Source organism: Tachypleus tridentatus, chromosome 13 (assembly GCF_004210375.1).
Source record: "Tachypleus tridentatus isolate NWPU-2018 chromosome 13, ASM421037v1, whole genome shotgun sequence".
NCBI lineage: Eukaryota > Metazoa > Arthropoda > Merostomata > Xiphosura > Limulidae > Tachypleus > Tachypleus tridentatus.
This window is the reverse complement of record NC_134837.1, coordinates 180,398,106-180,418,686: the sequence shown is the minus strand read 5'-3', so window position 1 is coordinate 180,418,686 and position 20,581 is coordinate 180,398,106. Positions and strand designations below refer to the sequence as shown.

The following is a 20,581-nucleotide window of genomic DNA, read 5'->3' as shown; positions in this document are numbered from 1 at the left end:
ATACCCTTTTATGTTATCTTTCTTCATTACTATGGCCTTATCCATTGTCTAATCCTTGTTAATAGTTGCTTTTACAGTTGAGTTAATAACCATAGCACACAAACCAACTCCTACCCTATTTAGATGTGAACTGTAGCTAAATTATTTAATGTTTTGGTTTGCTTTTAATTTCTATCTTTAGTTAAATAATTTTTATTTGTATTATTTCTTTACAAGGTTTGGATTGATGCAGGAACACAGATATTCTATTCTTATGCCGTTGCATTTGGAGCCATGACAGCTTTAGGGAGTTACAACACATTTCACAATAATTTCTACAAGTAAGGAAATCTAATAAATCTAACTTAAGTTTCATCTGATGTGATTTGAATCTATTGATCATTTTGATTAATACAATACAATACTGTTTTTTTGGATTAAGTAAACTATTTCTTGGACGATAATTGAATAGGCAGCAATTATCTAGTTCAGAGTGACATTTGTATAGAAAGTTTAGAAGGACTAATCTACAAAAGGAAGTTGTTTAAAACCTTTTAAAACTACTCAAGTTAGTTTTGAAAGTTAGTTATAGAACCTTTTATAAGCTTCATTCTGAACTAAGAATTTGCTACCAATTTCATCTTTATTGTGAGTACCCTGCCCAAATTCGTTTTAATAATTACATCTTTGGTTTGTATTTAGATACATTTTTATAAGACTACTGTTTGTTTCTAGTTATGTGCTAATTTTTTAGTAATATATTTTTTTCAAACACTTAATTCCAATCCATTTACTCCTTGTTTATCTTTACTCATCCAACAAATGTATTTTTATTTTTTGGTTTAATATAAATGTGTTATTGTATCACTTCAGGCTTTTCTTGCTGTAAGGACAATCTCCAATAAATGATTGTTAAATCATTTAATTTTCAGGCAATGCATTTTTGTTGCTTGCTGCAACAGTGGCACTAGTCTCTATGCAGGATTTGCCATCTTTTGTATTCTTGGATTCATGTCCAAAGAATCTGGTATTCCCATCAGTAAGGTTGCAGAATCTGGTAAGTACCAGTTTGTTACTGATCCTGTCAAAGTGTACAAGGAAAATAACTAGGCACGCATGCATGCGTGCATGCATACACTTACACACGCTGAGAGAGAGAGAGAGAGAGAGAGATTGTAATAAAAATTCAGTAAACAAGAGCATAGAAAAAAGTAATACTATAGATAGAAATTTGTTTGTTTCAGTACATTATTGTAACATTGTTTGTATAATTTGAAGTCCAGATTTAATGTTTGTTAATCATCCTGTCTAATCACTTGGGAAACAAAATTGCTTTCCCTACAAGTATTTGAATTATAGACTTTGTCATGAAATTGTGTGATTCTTATTGAATAATTTAAGTTTTCCAAGTATGTGTAAAATAATTAGATTGGACAGACTCTGTAACACTGACGACAGTATTCATTGTTGAATAAAGAGAGTAAATGCAGGGTAAGTATTTGTACATGTCAAAGGTAATTATTTCTATTAATCTCTGTTTAGTTTTGCAACTTTGGATTTATGGAAATTTATCTCAAGAGAAACAAGCATAATATTCTTAAAAATAAGTCTTCACTGTATAACTTCCTCATAGAATTGAATAAAGAAAGCTTACTGGAATTCATCCAGTTTACAGCATCACCTCATGACTTTTGTTCTCTCATGACATCAAAAATATTAAATACTGTTATACAACTAAAGCAGGTAGAAGACATGCGTGTATATCAGTTTTTCCTCGTAATTTATTTACATGGTGTCCACCCCGGAACAGCAGTAAGTATACGGATTTACAACGCTAAAATTAGAGGTTTGATTCCCATCAGTGGGCACAGCAGATAGCCCAATGTGGCTTTGCTATAAGAAAAGCATACAAAACGTAGTTACATGGTCTATACTGCAGTAATATATTAGTATGCTTTATAGAAGTGTATGAACCTTGGTTATTTTTAATTTGCATTGAGTTTGAGCTTAACAATTAAAATAAATAGGAAAATTCTATTGAATGTGATTAACAATGTAAAAAACAAAACAAAAAATACCTCTCCTTACTTTGAGCCTACACTATCTAAATGAATATTAAGAAAACCTCAATTTTGTTACAATCAGGCTCAAGAATAGCCAAACTACAATCAAATTCAAACTTAATTTCAAGTACTGTATGGACCTGACTGGTTAAAATTAATTGTTGTTTAAAATAAAATGTTAATGCCTATTTCCTTATGTATTACTGTAATTGTAGAACTTGTTAATTATTTTAGTTTGAGTTAACTGGTAAACTAATTACTCCAATTTCTAGATTTAAAAGTTATGTAAAGATCTATGGTTCTATGACTTAGGTTTTCTCAGATAAAATATAATATATATACATAAATTTCTCTTAAATGTTTAATCAAAATGTAATGTTGGCTTTAGAAAGTCTGGTTTTACCAACTTCTGTATTGTGTCAAAGTTGTAGGTGTAATATTTTTTAAGAATTCAGTGTGTTTTAGATACTTAAATAAAATATTCAACTGAATAATTTGAAAATGTGGAGCATTTTTATATTATGTGCTTTAATTTTATGTTTGTTGACTACATTATGTAAAACCTAGACTTTGTAATGGTGTTGTGATTTTGATGACAGCTTAGTTATGCAACTTCCATCTGATTTTTATCATTACTATTGTTAAGAAGTGCTAATATTCAGACCAGGTGTTACTTACATCACACACTTTTCCGTGCTTAAGTTATTGTAACTTTGTATATTCAAATTCACCAAATATGAATTTATTTCTAGTGATAAATTGCACTTGTGGTATTGTAAAATATACTGATTACATTACAGCCTAGGATATTAACTGAAATAGCAGAAAGATGGGCAGAAACTGGAATGCAAGATTACATTTGAATTGCTAACCTAGTCTGAATTAAAGAAAGAGACCAAACACAATGTATGAACGACAACAACAAAATATTTATTTATTTCAGAGAGAGTAAAATTGAATTATTTCACGGAGACAAGTCAGAGTGCTACTCTAGATTGGATTGAGTTTTGATTCTGAAAGATTTGAAAGTAAACCATTGGGAAATATGAATAACACTAAGACATGTATCTTTCCTAGAATGAATATTACTCATGCCATTGGTAATTCCAACCAACAAAAACCAATGAACTAGTCAATCAGCTATGGTGTTATAAGAGCCTTGTTTTATTCTTCAGAATCTGTTCTGACACATTTTCCCAAGATCTGTTGTGCAACTAAAGTAGTGCATCTTTTATTTAAACATGTTTAGTGGCAGCATTTTTTGTTTATTCCATTCCAGTACTTTCTCATCAGCTTTTCTTTCTGTGATTTTATTTTGATCATTTTCCTGTGTTATTTCATATTAAATATTTCCAACTCTCGCTGCTTCCTTGGTTAGCATCCACATTTCCAGTATGTATAGTTGTTGGATGTACAAAACTGTTTTTAGTGTAAGTGTTATTATTTAGCTTATTTTGGGACTTAATGTTTAAAGTTTTATTACATAATTCTTTAGGAGTTGTATGTTGCATTTGCAATTACATTGTTGTTTGGGCTTTAGTAATATTGTGGTCATCATGTTACTTAAATTTTGTTTTTTTTCTTGTTACTATAACTGAGTATTGTTATGTTTATAGTGTGGGTTGCATAGTTTACAAAAGGTTTGAGGCTTCAGTGAAGAAAATATATACAGGATGTCTATAAAGTCCTTGTGCAGTTTGAATCTTTAATTACTTTATTTCTATATAAGATATAAGCAACCTGTAAAATAAAATAAAGGGAATTTCTTCAGAATTTAAATAAAATTGTTAATGATTCATTTGTTCTAATTTCTATCTTTTATTTCCCAAATAATAAACCCTTTACTGATTGGCTTCAATTGAAGGAGAGGCCAACTGTGTTCTTTCGCTAGTTGAGCTGAAATCTATATCGGCCGTCAAAATAAAATTTAGATCTCATTGCTACAAGAAAATTTCTCACAGAAATTCAATTCTAAACTAGGTAAAAAAAATTGAATGAGACTGGTTTCATTAATGATAAACCATGAACTAGACCAAGGGTAAACAATGAGACTGTTGTCTATAGAGCAAGTGTTTACAGATAGTCTACGTAAATTGGTAAGATGGGCTTAATTGGAATTAGGTATTCCTAAAACAACAGTTCAGAAAATTCTTGAAACAAAATTACTTAAACTAGTGTACATGATTCATGTTCACCAAGTGTTGTTTGGAAGAATGGAGGATGTGTTGAAAGTTAACATTTTTACAGTTAATGTTGCTAAATGTTGAATAAAGTTCCTTTCTTTTTCATATTGCAGATTTTTTTATATGTTTATATATAATGGAAGTTATTAAAGGTTCAAACTGCACAAGGACTTTATGGACACCCTGTATGTCTATAGTCGACTTAGTAAGAGCAAGTTAAGTTCAGTCAGAAAAAGTTAGAAAACATGAAGTTAGCCTGTATGTAAGTGATTCACCATAAGGAGTGATATTTTGGAGCGAGTTTTGCAGTTTGTTGGAGATGAGAATAATTTATTTAAAGGAGTGGACTGTGATGAAAAATGAACTGTTACTTACAATTAAGTATAAAACTGTGGTGTATTGTAAGTGAATTATTCACTGATATTATTGTGACAACAGTAGAGAAAAATAATTTTGTCAATTGGATTCTAAAACTATTAAATCAGCCTAAATGGACTTTTAACAAGAAAAAAGAATTACTTGAAGTTTAAGATACAACTATCGTGAAAAGAAGTTTTCTATATACATTTGACTTGTTTTAAATTTATTAAAATAGGTGTATTGTGTGCTGTCTGTTTATTGTTCAAATTTATTGCCAACCAGTCAGACACCTAGTGTAAAAGAACCCCTAGCTCACCCATTTAAAACCCTAACAATGGTGGGATTAAAAATAAAGTTCTTGGTTTCTCTCTTGTAGTTCTTTGAGAACTACATGTTCTTGCTCTTCACCTCTACTTTGATGCACACTCTGGGAGCTTTCTGAGAACTGAAATTACTGTTACCTCAGTCTTTTCCTTTATCCATAACCCTGTTAAGTAATCACTGTATCTCTTCATCAGGTTTACTGGCAAGTGCTGTATCCTTCAGCTTTATCTGCTATTGGAAGTTCTGTTTCCTTAATATTTGAAGATTGTTCGTTTAGTTTTCATGACAGCAATGTTGAAGATTGATTGTTTGGAAAGTGTTAGTTGTGATAAATTTTCAATACATAACTCTGTACGAGTTGCATGTTGTACTTGCAATTACATTGTTGTCCAGATTTTACTAATATTGTTGATATATTGGTATGTTTCTTGTTACTGTAACTGAGTATTGTTACATTATAGTGCTACTTGTATAGTTTGTTAAATTTGAGGCTTCAGTAAACAAGTTATATGTAAATGTAATATACATCCCTTCTGTATTGCCAATTATCTTTCTCACCATCACTGCATACAAACTGTAGTTTAGTGGCATCACACTTTGTTGTACACCTCTTAATCTTGAAATCAGTTGATTAGTTCTCTATCAGTTAAACTGCTGCATCCAGTATAAAATTTTCAGGATTCTGATATCTGCTTCATCTATCAAAGTTCTGTTGTAGGATCTCTGGTAGGTTGTCACGATTAACCATGTTTTAAAAGTCTGTGAAGTATCCATGTAAGAAAAAGTCCTTCACTTCTGCAGCTATTTCATTTGACCTTTTCAGGCCGAACTACTAAACTATTTGCATCTTGTGACAGCTCATTCTCAAGCTTATGTTTAATTCTGTACTGATGATTACATTGAGCAGTACTTTTGAGATGTGACCAAACAAGATGATAGTCCTGTATTGACTACATTCTGTAATTTTTGGTATCTTGGGAAACATGTAGACCTGTTAAAATCTGTCAGCATTTCCCTTTTCTGTTAAATGAATTGCAGTTTGCATTCCAGTATTTAATTCCCCAAAAAAAAACCATTTCCTTTGAAGATTATGCTGTAATATTGTCTTTGCCTCTTTTTTTTATTTCACTTTTATGCTTCAAATGGTTTTGTTAATTAGGTTTACCACTTCTAGAGCTGTTTCCTTTATTTTTTTGGCATCAGTTTCCAACTTCCTTGTATATTTCACCCTTCTCTCTTTTATACACTGGTGGCACAGTGGTATATCTCCAGACTTACAATGCCAGAAACCAGGTTTTGATACCCATTATGAGCAGAGCACAAATAGCTCATGATGTAGCTTTGTGCTTCACTGCAAACAGATCAAACCTTCTCTTTACACACCCTTAATTACAAAAAGTGTCTGATTGTCTTTACTTTAGATGTCTCCACTAGAAGACAAGTTAGGTTTCCTGTTGGATTTTCTTGTTCTTCTGAGTATTTCATGCATATTATATGTTGTCTCGCATTCTTCACTGTTTACTTAGTCATCCTGTACTTGCTTACATAAAACCCATAACTTCCTTACCTATTTCCCAATACTTCTGTCTTCTTTCCAGCAGTAGTTTTCTTTTACATAAATATTTATTCATTATTCAAATTTTATTTTTTCACAAATTGTTCTTGCTAATAGTGTGGCCTCTGGTTTTCATTGTACTCATCTTAAGCCTTATTTTTTTTTTTTTTTCCAATCACTTGTTATTATTAGAGCTACAATTTGCTCCTGTACATGTTATAAGTTAGTTTCTGAAAGCTATTTTAACTAGGATATAGTTTGTCTGATTCCTAACAACTCTTTCACCATCCTGTAGTAACCTCTAATTATTCAAATGCTTAGGGTGATGCTTAAACCAAATGTTGCATATATGAGCATTTTTTAGTTAGTTTCACTGATCTTTCCTATTTGATATTGTGTCTTGAGGTTTAAATACCATGGCTTAACAGCTACATATTCTATGGGCAAAAATATGATTTGTTAAATAACATTATTATCTTAGGTATGTTATATGAAATATCACTCTATAATATCTCATTTAATAAAATAACGTATATTAAATTTTATGAAAATGTATTTAAACAATTTCAGTTTACTCTGACATTTCTTTTTTTGAAAATGCTGTTGCCTTGAACTTTGACTTACCAACTGTGTATCCTAATCTCTACCAGGTCCTGGTTTAGCATTCATTGCTTATCCAAAAGCAATAGCCGAGATGCCCTTGGCACCTATTTGGGCTACTATATTTTTTTTGATGATAATAATGTTAGGCTTAGACAGTCAAGTAAGTGCTCTTCTTATAGTTTACAATTTAATTTCTTAAATGTTTAAGTCAAATATTTTCTAATTGTTTGTTTAGGTTTGCTTATCTCATAAATATTAATAGAAATCTTAGAAAAGTACTTCAACAGAGTTGTGTAGTTCACCTTATCATTCATAGAGGTATAATTTTATTTTATGATTGATATGCTTGTGTGTGTGTATATATTTGTATTTCAGATTCATTCGTATTTATTTTAAGCACAATAGATTCTAACTTTCTTAATTCCTTTTTTTTTTCCCCCTCAAGTAATTTGGTTTAGATTTAGATTAACCTCTAAATGTTTGATTTAGAGTCAACACTTCTTTTGATAACACTATGTAACACAAATTTTGTTCCTGGATAGTATAGGTTATTTCTTAATTGCTTATGTTGAAAAAGTACAGAAAATGGCCATTATTCCTTTCAAGCTTTGCTTTTGTGACCTGGATGATGAAATTTAGAAATTAACCTAATTTCTTTGTAAAAACAGGCAGATTTGCACATTTTCATTTACATAAGGTCTGTTTAAATGTATTTATACCAAAGTTATAGAAAAATGTTTAGAAGCAAGTAGTTTTTTGAGACTTGCAAGTGTAATATAATTCACTTTCACATGTCAGCACCCAAATAATGTCCCATCATGTTTTCATTGTATGCTCCTTGATAGCGGCATTCAAAGTCCAGTATATCTTGGAAGCATTCACCTTGCTACTCTGAGTATGCTTCCATGCTCTCCTTGAATTTATCAAGATGAGCATCAAGGATTTGCTACTCATCTGAAGATGGCTGCTTTCTCTCTGCTGGAGGGAGTGCAGGGAGCTCAGGGCAGTGTGGCACTGGGGCTATGGATGATGGAAGGTCTGGATACATGATAGCAGATGCATTCTTGCCAGCTCAACATTTGGAAGGATCCACCATGCAGAAGTAACAATTGCTTGAGTGGTCAGTGAGTTCACGCCAAATTCTTGGAATAACAAACTTCATGGCTGTCTTTTCCCCTCTGTACCATCCTGCCAAAGAGCAAAATAAAAGTATTATTATGAAGAATAAATTATTTCATCCACAACTAGTGTGTAAGAGGTTCATGCAAAATATTTTGATATTCTTTTCTATACTATTAGAAATTTTAAAAAAGATGTATGTAAATTTTAGACCTTTTTAAAATATAAATAATATAAAATCTTACTATTCAGTCAAGCAAAAAATGTCTGTCTTACCTTCTAGAGTGTTTTTGCAGTGCTTGCAGGTAAAATGAGGTGCCCAAGGTTTGTCTTGATCCCAGCCAGGCATGACGAAATATGCTTTGTAAGCTTCACACATTTTAGCAGATGCTGTTACAGAGTACTTTCCACTTCTCTTGATAAGTTGGCCACATACATAGCAGAATGCAGCTTCATGTCATCTGATTTTATCAGAGATAGGTCTATGTGTTCACTTAAGCAGCTAGAACTGAATTGAAATGGTGAGTGGTGAGCCCCTGTGTGTGTGTGTGTGTGTGTGTGTGTGTATTGTGGAAAGTTCTAGAAAATTCTATCTCGGTTACTTAGCACTGAATAGATGTGGAATGTTCTGGAAGATGAGTAAATTTGAAAATTTCATTATCTATGTCACAAAAGCAAAGTTTGAAGAGAAAAATAGGTTTTTTCCCATTTACTTTAGGCATAAGCAATTGGGAAATAACACTTTCTGCCCAGGAACAAGAAAAAGTAAAAATTTTGTTACATAATGTAATTTAACAAAAGAACTATTTTACTTGTCTTTTATCTGTGACAAGTAATGCATATTTAAGCAACGTGAGTTTGAAAGGTTTAAATTGTAAGGCAGAGGTTTTTGTAGTGTGCACTTGACCACAGTGTGAACCTGTGAAAATATTCATGTAGTTGAAAATTCACTTCTATAATTAAGTTTGAGTAGATAAATATTAAACATGTTTAAGATTATAAAATTATATTCCAGAGTTGATAAATAAATGTATTTACTAGAAAAATTCATCTTTATTTGAATCATTTGTTACTAGACCTGTAGGATGTTAAAATACAATTGTGCAGTTGAAAAAATTCCTCAGGAAAAATTGTCATAAGATCAACTGTTGTTGCTAGTGTGGGAGGAAATTGTAAGATAAAGATGCATTCTTTGAAATTATGAGGGGGGAAATACACCTGCCTTGTCTCCTTTTGATAATTATATGAATGATAAGGGCTGGCTTCAATTAAGAATTTTTATTTAGTAGTTTTAATTGAGAGAGCTTTATTATATCTAAATACTGTTGTTATAACACTGAAAAAGCCTTGTTTTATTATCAGAAGTTTATAATTATGTATTTTAGTAAAAGAACTAAATTTTTTTAATTGAAATGTCATATTTGAAGTATGTTCCAAAGACTGTCAACCAGTTTTATTGGTGAATAGATGAACTTTATAGGAACATAGCTCTGCTGTTCTTAATATGGGAATTTATTGCTTAGAGTTTATCCAACTATAGATGGACTGGGCTTAACTCCATTTTCCTGTACATTGACTGTCTAAAGACATTTTTCTTCAAAGTTGGTTGTGAGCAGATTACTCTGGGTAAAGCAGTGATATATCACAAAAAAAAACACTTCTTTTGAGTCTGTTAATAAAATAAATTAAAACTTGTGTGTATATTTTTTCTCTTACCAGGGTTTTTTTGTTTTATAGACTTCCATATGTATTCAGAAAACATGAAATGTTAAAAGATTCTTTTGAAGTGACTTGGATTTTCCTTTTTTCAGTTTGTGTGTGTAGAAGGTGTAATTACAGCTATTGTAGATTCATTTCCTCATGTATTAAGGAAAGGTTACAGGCGTGAATTATTTACTGCTACTTACTGTTTTGCTGCTTTCTTGGTGGGGCTCTGTATGGTCACAGAGGTAGGTAGGATTAACATTTAATGTGAAGATGATGGTGTCTTTTCAGTATGGGTTTTCATATCTGTTAAGGCTTAATAACTGTAGAATTTTTTGTCATAAAAGATATTAGATAATGTGTGTGTTAGGCACTTATTAACACAGACCTAGTTATTTTAGATATAAAGTAATAGGAAAAGTGAAGCTTTTCATTGTATAATAACATTAACTTTATCATATAAGAAAAAACTGGTGAAACTTGGTTCTTAAAATAAAAAGACAAAAAACGGTTATCTGTATCTTCCAGTTTTTGGATTTAATGTTTTATTAGGCAAACTTTAAAGCATGTACATGTATTTAGTTTCACCTTTTAACATACAAACAGTATTAACAAGTATTTTCAAATTGATATAACATCAAAACCTTGGTGTGTTTTTTAATTAGTAACAAACCTAAGAAGAAGAATTCCTTTTTATATCTGAAGAATAAATATTCTCTATTTCATAGAAGGAACATTTTTCAATTTATAACCATCTAATTATTTAGAGATTTTTTACTGAAGTGTGTTTTGTTTTGTTTTCACATTTAGGGAGGAATGTACGTTTTTCAGATATTTGATTACTATAGTGCCAGCGGGATGACCTTGTTATGGTTTTGCTTCTTTGAATGTTTTGTCATATCATGGATATATGGTAATTCACAGAGAACTGAAAAGTTACAACTAATAACCTTATATTATATTTGAAATTAGAAGTACTGTCTTGATTTAACATTGTACCAGGAGTATAGTCTTTTTTTTTTTTTTTTCAATGAACTCTGTGAAGCGAGAGTATTAAATTACATGTGTGGTTAAGATTTATTAAAATTATTGTCAGCTAATATATGTGGACATTTCAAAAACATTTTTCAACATTTATTTTTAACATATTTATTTATTGAATTTTATATTTTCAAGCTTGGATGTTTAATAAATCTCCTGATTAAAAAGATTTTCAAATCTTGAGAATGAAAAGCCCAATGTTGTTTGATTTCCATCAGACTGGCTTCCAAACTTCCTTCAGAATTAATTTGAATTCTTTGTAATTTGTAAACTATTAGGAACAGTAGTGGTTACTGTTCAAGAACCACATTTTAATATAAACTTTTATAGACAATGCATGCAGAAATCTCTCACTTGATAGTTCATGTGTTGTTAGCATAGACTAAAATTTCAAATATATTAGTTAATGAAAAATAGCAGAATATATTTAAGGTCATAGAATACTGTAAAGTTAATATTTTTATTTCTTTAAGTGTACATTTTCAGTAAAGATAACGCCTGAGTGACCTAGGAAATTAGTTTTTATAAAACATCATTTTACAACTAGTTTTTGATAGTAAGCAAGTAATTACAAATATATTCTGTAGTGTAACAGCCAAAACGTTTTATTTAAAAACCAATGAAAGCATTTTATTTTCTCTAATGTGAGCTATTTTAATGTTTTCTTTCCATATTAATAGGTGTTAACCGGTTCTATGGAAACATCAGAGATATGCTTGGTTTTAGCATTGGCCCATGGTTACAATGGTGTTGGTGTTTTTTTACACCACTAATGACATCTGTAAGTAACCAGAAGTTTTTGTTAATATTCAGTTTAAGCATGTTAAAATTAATAATAGTGTGTTTGTGATCAGCCATGTTAAATTTGTTTACAAGAATGCTTACTTATCAGAAAAAACTTTCACTTTTGTCAACACTTGCATTTTCCATTGCAACAGTGCAACTGGAATCATGTTCCAGCAGAGTTACATAAAAACTTGAAACTAGTATTTTAATTAGGGAAATATTAAAACACGAATTTTGTTTTTTGTATTATTTATGTAAAATATAAACCTGTTACTTGTAACTATTTTTAAATTTAGCAGTAAAAGGTGTTGAAAAACGCATTTCTTTTATGAAATGTCAGCTCAGAAGATACATGCTTTGTACCTTACTATCTGGTGCACACAGTGTATGTTTTTCCACTAAAACCATATTTTATAATGTATGAGCATTTTTTAAAGAAAAAATCTGTATGGGCTTGCATATTAGTATGTTAAAACATTTAGTTATGTTTGAATACAAGTAGTACACATGAGCTTATGTTAAAAGTAGGGCAATATTCTGCCTGGCACTGTTGTAATGAAAGACTTTGGTTGTATGTAGAAAATATACACAAAATGTTATGTGCTTTACTCCATACAATAGCCACAGTTTGGACTGTAAGCCAAAAATATCAATTTGGGATGCTGATTCAGGTTGGATTAGAAACCAAGAATGTTTGATTACAAGGTTTAGGATGAAGCTAGCTTGTATTCTTACTTGGTTTACTTTGATCTTTCATCAAACTTACTTTTATCAGTTGCCATAAAGTTAGGTAGTCTTGCACATTGTTGTGTTTTGAACACCTACTCACATCAGTAAGTTTACAAATAAAAATGCCCCTTCCTATCCGTATTTTTTTGTTAAAAATCAGTGTGCAATTTTTTGTCATAGGTTTGCAATAGTTAAATGTTTCATAATTATACATTAACCAGAAGCCCAAAACACACTCTATTTACATGTATGATTTTTCGAGTTCTGAAGTGTGAAAACAATCGAGTCAGTTGGTCCCAAGTGTTGAGTTTGAGAAACTTTATTCTCTTAATGTCCTTACTGTGAAATATAAAGGCACATGATGACTACACTTAGTTCTTACTAGCTGAAAACTAAAGTACTAACCCATAACCAGTAGCTGCAGTTTTCATCATCCAGGAGGGCAGTCACAGTGTCCTTGCTTTATGGAGTCCATTTCCATTTGACATTCATCAAGGTACTTACCACACTCAGTACCTTCTTCTTCTCCTGTCTTCAACTGTTTTGTAAATATGAAGTAAACATGTATAACACTTCCTTAAGTTCTATTTTGTCAAAGGTAAGATCTTTGGGCCATGAGCTCTTTTGATGTTTGGAATGTTGAAAGTAGCAAAATGTTTCCCTTTCTTATATCAGGCTCTAGTGTTTCTGAAGAATTTGCATATTTTGTAACATTTGCCAAAGTAGACACTTCTTGATTCTATTAAGTACCTGAATTCATTTTCATTGAAGTCACTTGGGAATCTAATTTCACATTCTGACATGTGGTATGCAATATAACTTATGAACCTTGGTACAATTGTTCAAAGCATTTATTTTATGGGTAATACTTCTTAGGGTTATGACATTCTTTGTACCACCTGTGTTTGTTATTCCAGTGCTATTGATGTTGTTGTTTGTACCACTATTTACTGATGTGTATCTCTTCTGGTTATATGTACGATTTACAAAACAATTATAAAATGATCTGAATTTGTAATAACTTAGTATGGTAATGCAAAACCACTGTTGTAAAACAGTTCTGTGAATACTCTTAGGTTATGGTTATACAACTGTTGATGAGTTAACCCTCTGGAAGACAGCATTTTTCATTCAGCATATACAGTCATGTCTCAGTTACCTCTTTGAAACAAATCCATTTTTCATTCAGCATATACCGGTATATACAGTGGTCTCGCACAATCATGTCTCAGTTACCTCTTTGAAACAAATCCACATTTCATGTTCATCAGAACCATGGTTTTATAATACTTAAAAAGAAACCCACCTAGAAATGTGGATCTTCCACTGGCATTAAGTCACAGGATGAATGGAAGTTCACTGTTAACTTGTTAGTTTTGGCCTGCTACAGTTGTAGGTACCTGTTTTAAGATTGAATTAAATGCTCAGAGCTGCAATTAGATGACATATCAGAGTACATATGGCTTAAACATATTTCAAAAAATTCCTTAATGTGGTCCATTTTATTTGTATCAAAATGGGATAAATGTAATGATATTCTTTTCAGAAATAAGTTTTGCCTTAGTCTACAACATTATCACATTATATTTTCATTTTTAGATAACCAGAAACCATATTTCCTACAAGAAACCTACTTATCAGAGTAGGGAAAGGATAGTGAGCTGGAATAAACATTGATGCATGCAATGACTTGTGCATTCTGTGAAATAGGTACCATTAATGCCACATCTTGTGTTGTATAGATTGTAACGTGTATATTCGTTTCCTCTTTTGTTTAGGGTATCTTCCTCTTTAGCTTGATAACCTACACGCCACTAACTTACAACCGTAGCTACCATTATCCTCTGTGGGCTATTGCCACTGGTTGGATATTAGCATTATCATCTATGCTGTGTATTCCATTGTACTCATTATACAAGTTTAATACTGTTTCTGGGTCCTTTTCTCAGGTAAGTTTCAGCTATATTTTTTCTACATTTCTTGACAGTTGTGATGTTTGGAATAAGAAAAATAATGCTAGTTAAGAGATGTTCTGATTAAATTAATTTAAAATGCTGAAATGTTTTTTGAATATGGTTTTATAATGAGATAAATGACATATTGTGGTCATTGCATACTTTTAACATTTAGAATTATTGTGAAGATTTTGTTTTAATAGAATGATTACATGTGGATGTTTGTTGCAGAATAGGTACTTCAAGCAAAAACTAAGGTTTGTTTTTGTAATGTATTTTGTTTTTCTAGTTTATACGTGCTGCTTGAACAGACTAAGTGTGAACAAAAGTGAATAAAATCTTAAGTTTTTAACAGAATATCAAAATCTGATGAAACTATTTGTGAAGAAATCTGTGTAACATAATTTTGTAGCACTATTAATTATAAAGTCTTTCAGACAGCTAATGCCTAAGCCTTATAACACACACAGATACACATTAAAGTTGAAATTGTGTACACTTTCAACGTATAGTCTTGTGATCCACATTAATTACGTGTATCTATCTGTTTTCTTTGACTTTATTCAAAGTAGGAAATGCAGATAATGTTTATTAATATTTTCTAAAAGATGTATTCAGAAAGTAATATATATTCAGTACGCAAAGGGCCCTAATGTTGGATTCCTCTGATGTTTAACTAAGTAAACTACAGAAGGAAGATGAAATATTGGCACACCATGTAGACTAATTAGCTTTGATCTCTGTAAAGATTAGACTTAGTAGATTTGTTCAAGGAATGAACAACAATAATGGTAATTAGCAATTTGCATCACAGCACTCAAGTAGCATCTATTGAAACAGAAAAAGGAAACTTTTAATATCAATTTAAGATCATTAGGGTTAACACAAACAAAATGGTAAACATTGACATTTTGTCCACAGAAGTAGCTGTTGTGTATAGAAAAACATTTGAGACAAGAAAAAGTGTTGTCATTCTCTCATAATTTACTGCAATATCAGATCTATAGTTTCTTGTGTTTGAACTAATTTAAAACATTTTTTTATGATACCTGAACAAGAGAACTTCAGGTGGGATTTCATTTAGGACTATAACAAATGAGGCACTTTCCCACACATTATTCAACAGCAAGCTTTATTTTCGTTTTTTCATAATACTGTAAAAACTGGTAAATGAACAAAAACATTTAATGTTCCTGAAATTTTATTCTTAACTTTGAACCTACATATGATATTCCTACAAATGTTTGTCTTCTTTAGCTGGAGTACTTCAGTGAGTCGAAGAAAAGAATGAAATGCAAGCAGTGTGTTGTAGTATTCATAACTTTCTCATCACTACCACATTCCAGTGTTCACAACCTATTTGTGATGATGAGAAACCCACTTGAAGTAAAAATGTATGTCAAGATGGTTGGTGTAGTTATTAAAACTTTTATTAAAGTAGAGTAGAGAACAACGTTTTGACCTGAAGATGACCTAAGAAAGTCAAAATGTTGTTCTCTACTTTATTTTAATAAAAGTTTTTTAATACCCACACCAATCATCTTTTAGATGCGTTGTCATGACTTAATTATTAGAACCGTGTTTATTTGGCTTGAAATTAACGTGTAGTTTTTTCACTTCTATCCATATAGAACTAAGTAAAATATAAAGTTGTTAAATTTTATCTGCTTTTCAGAGATGGAAAATATTAACCTCACCATCCCTGACTCCTAGCCTCAAGAGACATCAAGAAAATGTTCCACTTCAGTCAGTTGGAAACTGTGACGTCACCCTTCCAGTATCTCCCCACTCCCAAGTAATGGAAGAGAAACAACCTGAACTTAGTATGACATGATACCATTCAATAGATTGTAAATGTTTTTCCCGAAGAGAAACAATCATGAAATAGAAATATATATTTATGAAAGGATATTTCAGAAATGGCGTTTACTTTAGAGCACTGATTTTTTTTTTGATTTTTTTTTTAATTGTTGTTGTTATGTGTAATGTTGATTCTTTGAGATTTTAGTTTCTATCGTTGGTTTTAATTTTTTCCATAGTAGATTAATTCAAAGCATCCAGTTTTGAAAAGAAAGTTATAAAAAAAAAAAAAAAAAAAAAAAAACTACAATATAACAGTCTTACTGTTTCTCCATTAAATTTAATGTAGAGTATGTTCAAAATGTTAATGTTTTGTTTCAGGTGAAATATATATTTCTGAAAGGATGTCTCATAATATGATGTTGTTATTGGAAATTCTTAGATATTTTGGGGTGGGGTATGTGCCTCCTATGGATTTACAAAATAAAGGAAAGTTCTTTAAAAACCATTCTCTTGCCACAATAGATTTATTTCGAGTTTTAAATAAGTTGTGTACTGATAAATCATTTTTTATATCAGTTGTGTTTAGAGAATCTACTGATTTATCTAAATGGCAATGATTTTTTGTTTTATTTTTGTAGATATATTTACTTGTTTGCAGTTGAGCACAAAGCTACACAATGGGCTATCTGTGTTATGCCCATGAAGGGTATCAAAATAGTTTTTAACAGTGTGTTCAGTATGTATCCACTCTGGATACCATATTTCACTTTGTGTCTGTTTAAGATTTACACTTGTAAATCTGAAACAGACTGGAAGTGAAATATGGTATCCAGAGTGAATGCGTACTGATGATAATAATAATAATAAAAAAAAAAAAAAAAGGAAGTCTTCAGTAGCTGTGCCACTTAAAACTTGTTAAGGCAAGATTAGAGTCAAGTTATCTGCAAGTCTTTTTTTTTTCCCCCTTTCTTAGCTACCTTTATCAGCACCAGCGTGGGCCGTGCATATAATCATATCGGTTTTATTACTTGTCAGGATCTTTACCAGTCTACCGTCTAATTAAAATTATATTAGGCAGGGTTAGAATAAATTAATCTACGAGATCTTGGGTATTGTCAAGTCTGTCAATTGATTCTAAAACTGTAATTAATTTTAAGATTAGTCGAAAGATGGCGTAAGGAGCTAAAAGTTTGTACTTCTGAAACTCGGAACCACTTTATAAGCCGCTATGCCGTAGCTGAAAAATATTCATTTCAAATCCTCACTAGAAAAAAATCAATACTGTAGAATTCATAATAGTCAAATTCAAACAAAATATTTTGTTCGTTATTGTGATGTAATTTGTTTCTTTAACACTAAATGGAGTTTACTTTAGAGCACGGAGTTTTTTTTGGTTATGTTTAGTGTTAATTCTTTGAGATTTTACAGTTTCTATCGTTGGTTTTATTTATGGCCTAGCGCGTTAAGGCGTGCGCTTCGTAATCTGAGGGTCGCGGGTTCGCGCCCGAGTGGCGCCAAACATGCTCGCCCTCTCAGCCGTGGGAGCGTTATAATGTAACGGTCAATCCCACTATTCGTTGGTAAAAGAGTAGCCCAAGAGTTGGCGGTGGGTGGTGATGACTAGCTGCCTTCCTTCTAGTCTTACACTACTAAATTAGGGACGGCTAGCACAGATAGCCCTCGAGTAGCTTTGTGCGAAATTCCAAAACAAACAAACAAACAAACAAACAATGGTTTTAATTTTTTCCATAGTAGATTAATTCAAAGCATCCAGTTTTGAAAAAAACGTTGTAAAAAAAACTAAAGTCTTACTGTTTCTTCATTAAATTTAATGTAGAGTACGTTCAAAGTATTAATGTTTCTTATCAGATAGTGCTTTGGTATAAACACTGGACTTTCTAGCTGTCAACTCAGGTTTCAATCCAACCAACACCACAGAATGTACGCTACAGCTTATGCCATTAGTGCCAACTGACCGGCTGTATTCCTTTTGATAATAGTGTGGTGGCAGACAGTCTTATTAGCTTTGAAATAGATACGAAGATGTATTATTCATAACAACAACAACAAATAATCTTCGGTGAAGCAATGTATGTACACTTTATGTGGCAGGGCATGTATATATTAGGATATTTATAGAAACTGGTCTTGCCAACTTAAGAGGCCCAGCATGGCCAGGTGGTTAAGGCACTCGACTCGTAATCCGAGATTCGCGGGCTTGAATCTCCATAACACCAAACATGCTCACCCTTTCAACCTTGGGGGCGTTACAATGTGACAGTCAATCCCTCTATTCGTTGGTAGAAGAGTAGCCCAAGAGTTATTGGCGGGTGGTGATGACTAGCTGCCTTTACTCTGGTCTTACACTGCTAAATTAGGGACGGCTAGCGCAGATAGCCCTCGTGTAGTTTTGCGCGAAATTCAAAAACAAACCAGCTTAAGAGGTGAGTAAAATGTGTAAAAAATTGTAGCCTTGCGATACCAAAGCTGCTGTATTAAATAAATGAAATAGAAATGTGGCAATAACACACAACTTACTTTTTTTTAATGATTAAAAATGCGTTGTTTGTCTTAGCACAAAGCTACACTATAAGCTATATACGATCTACCTACCATGAGGAATCAACCCCTCCCACATATTAATGTTGTAAACCTTTAAACTCTCCAGTGATACGCTTCGGAGAGACGATTGCCTAAGAACCTTCATTAAATCTCCTATTTTAAAAGCAGAAAAACTAAAAACAAGAAACATTTAGCATTTTCAGAATGTCTAACAGCTGTGACTTTTAGCTTTGACTTCAATAAAACTGGGATTTCTGAACAGGATTAGCAGAAATTTCTGTAACTGAGTTTTTCGTGATTTTCTTTAATTGAAGAATGTGGGACTAAGGAATCTTTTTCTCTCTCATAATATATAAGATACAGATGGAATATGAGAAGTTCTTTCTCGTATATGAACTAAAAACATTCTTATCTAAATCTCTACCAAAAATACTCGATTTACAGTTATGAAATGTAGAGAAACATCAAAATTTATGTTGGGGGAAAGAAACTTGTTAAACTATTTTGTAAGAAGAATTATTAACGAGAAGAAAAATGTTAAAATTTAATGATAAACTGTTTAAAGATTTAACTGTAATATATACCAATTATAAAACTAGTTATTATAGTTTATTAAATATAATAAACTTAATTATGTTGGCTAGAAAAAAAAACAGTAATAGACGCGACTAAAACAGTGTCTGGGTGTACATAAGTTATCATTCTTTAAACTGAGTTAAATAAAACGTTGTTTTCTGTATGAGACTCTGGCAGCCATGATTTTAACTTTAACTAAACTAAACAAACTAAACAAAAACATAGCTTCCAGTTCCATCCAAACTACTATGGCTCTAACTTTCACCTACTGAACTAACGTATCAGAGTTGCAGAAACCATTATACGGTTCCAGCTGTTACCTTCTCTATAGTAGGTAATGTCTATTCTACCCAAAAGAACATTACAGTAACATTGCATCTGGGTATAGAGTTATCACCATAGTTAGTTATGATCCGGTAGAAGCGATCAAGTCATGTTCAGTCTGTTTAGTTTTAACGCAACATAAAAGTTATCAAAGATTTTTCTTGGCTTATCTATTTTGTTGTTCAGTCCACCTCAGTAAAAGACAAGACAGAAAAAAATAAAACTTAAAAATAAGTTACAAAAAATTTTGAATTCCTTTAATGCCACAAAAACGTTTTAAAAGTGCCATTCTTATGGATTTACATCTTCACTGTTATTTTAGACTGCTGCTTTTGTTTTTACAATCCTCTTAATTGGTTTGTTTCCAAGTAAGATGTATACAAATAACATTCGAAGTTTTTTTTAAATAATCGTGAATACTGGCCAAGAGGTTTTTATTGCAGTACCAGAACTAGTCTACTGAACACAACTACAATGTCAACCAAACGAATTTTTAAAATGTTTTGTGCAAAAAACAAAATCAGCGTTGTGGTGCAATGTTCTGATATCTGGTGAAGCAGCGAGACCAGTGAAATAAAAACGTACAATAAGCATCTCCATATCCTTAGAAGTAGTCTATAACGTATTGCAAGATTCAGTTGAGAAGATGGTTTGTTTTTACAGAAGTTATTTCTGTTTAGAGGTTCGAGCAATAAAACACAAGTTGAATAAAACAAAACTTCTAGTTATTAAAAAAGTAATTGGGAAAACTCGCCAAGTTAAAAAATAATTTTTGATACAACACGAAAACAATGTTTCGAGCACTGGTCTTTTATCAGGCTTCTGGTACTAGTAAGAATGAAACTGTTAGTAGAAGGGTTAGCTTGAAAGAACAAGTATCACGTGAATCGAAGATTTGAGAGTTCTTTTTACTTA

General features: G+C 31.6%; 1 protein-coding gene across 13 annotated transcripts in view; it reads left to right on the top strand.

Moving 5' to 3' along the window:
- LOC143240103 (sodium- and chloride-dependent taurine transporter-like) overlaps positions 1-16,709 on the top strand; it is a 59,477-nt gene extending 42,768 nt beyond the window's left edge. For 11 of the 13 annotated variants that reach the window (XM_076481968.1, XM_076481969.1, XM_076481971.1 and 8 more), the window contains 8 exons: positions 217-320; positions 912-1,036; positions 7,115-7,227; positions 9,998-10,135; positions 10,701-10,803; positions 11,612-11,712; positions 14,225-14,395; positions 16,077-16,709. In XM_076481968.1, coding sequence (XP_076338083.1) covers positions 217-320; positions 912-1,036; positions 7,115-7,227; positions 9,998-10,135; positions 10,701-10,803; positions 11,612-11,712; positions 14,225-14,395; positions 16,077-16,235 — 1,014 coding nt within the window. In that variant the 3' untranslated portion in view covers positions 16,236-16,709. The remainder of the gene's footprint in view (positions 1-216; positions 321-911; positions 1,037-7,114; positions 7,228-9,997; positions 10,136-10,700; positions 10,804-11,611; positions 11,713-14,224; positions 14,396-16,076) is intronic. The other 2 variants (XM_076481972.1, XM_076481978.1) reach the window with 1 other exon arrangement.
- The last annotated feature ends 3,872 nt before the right edge of the window (positions 16,710-20,581 follow it).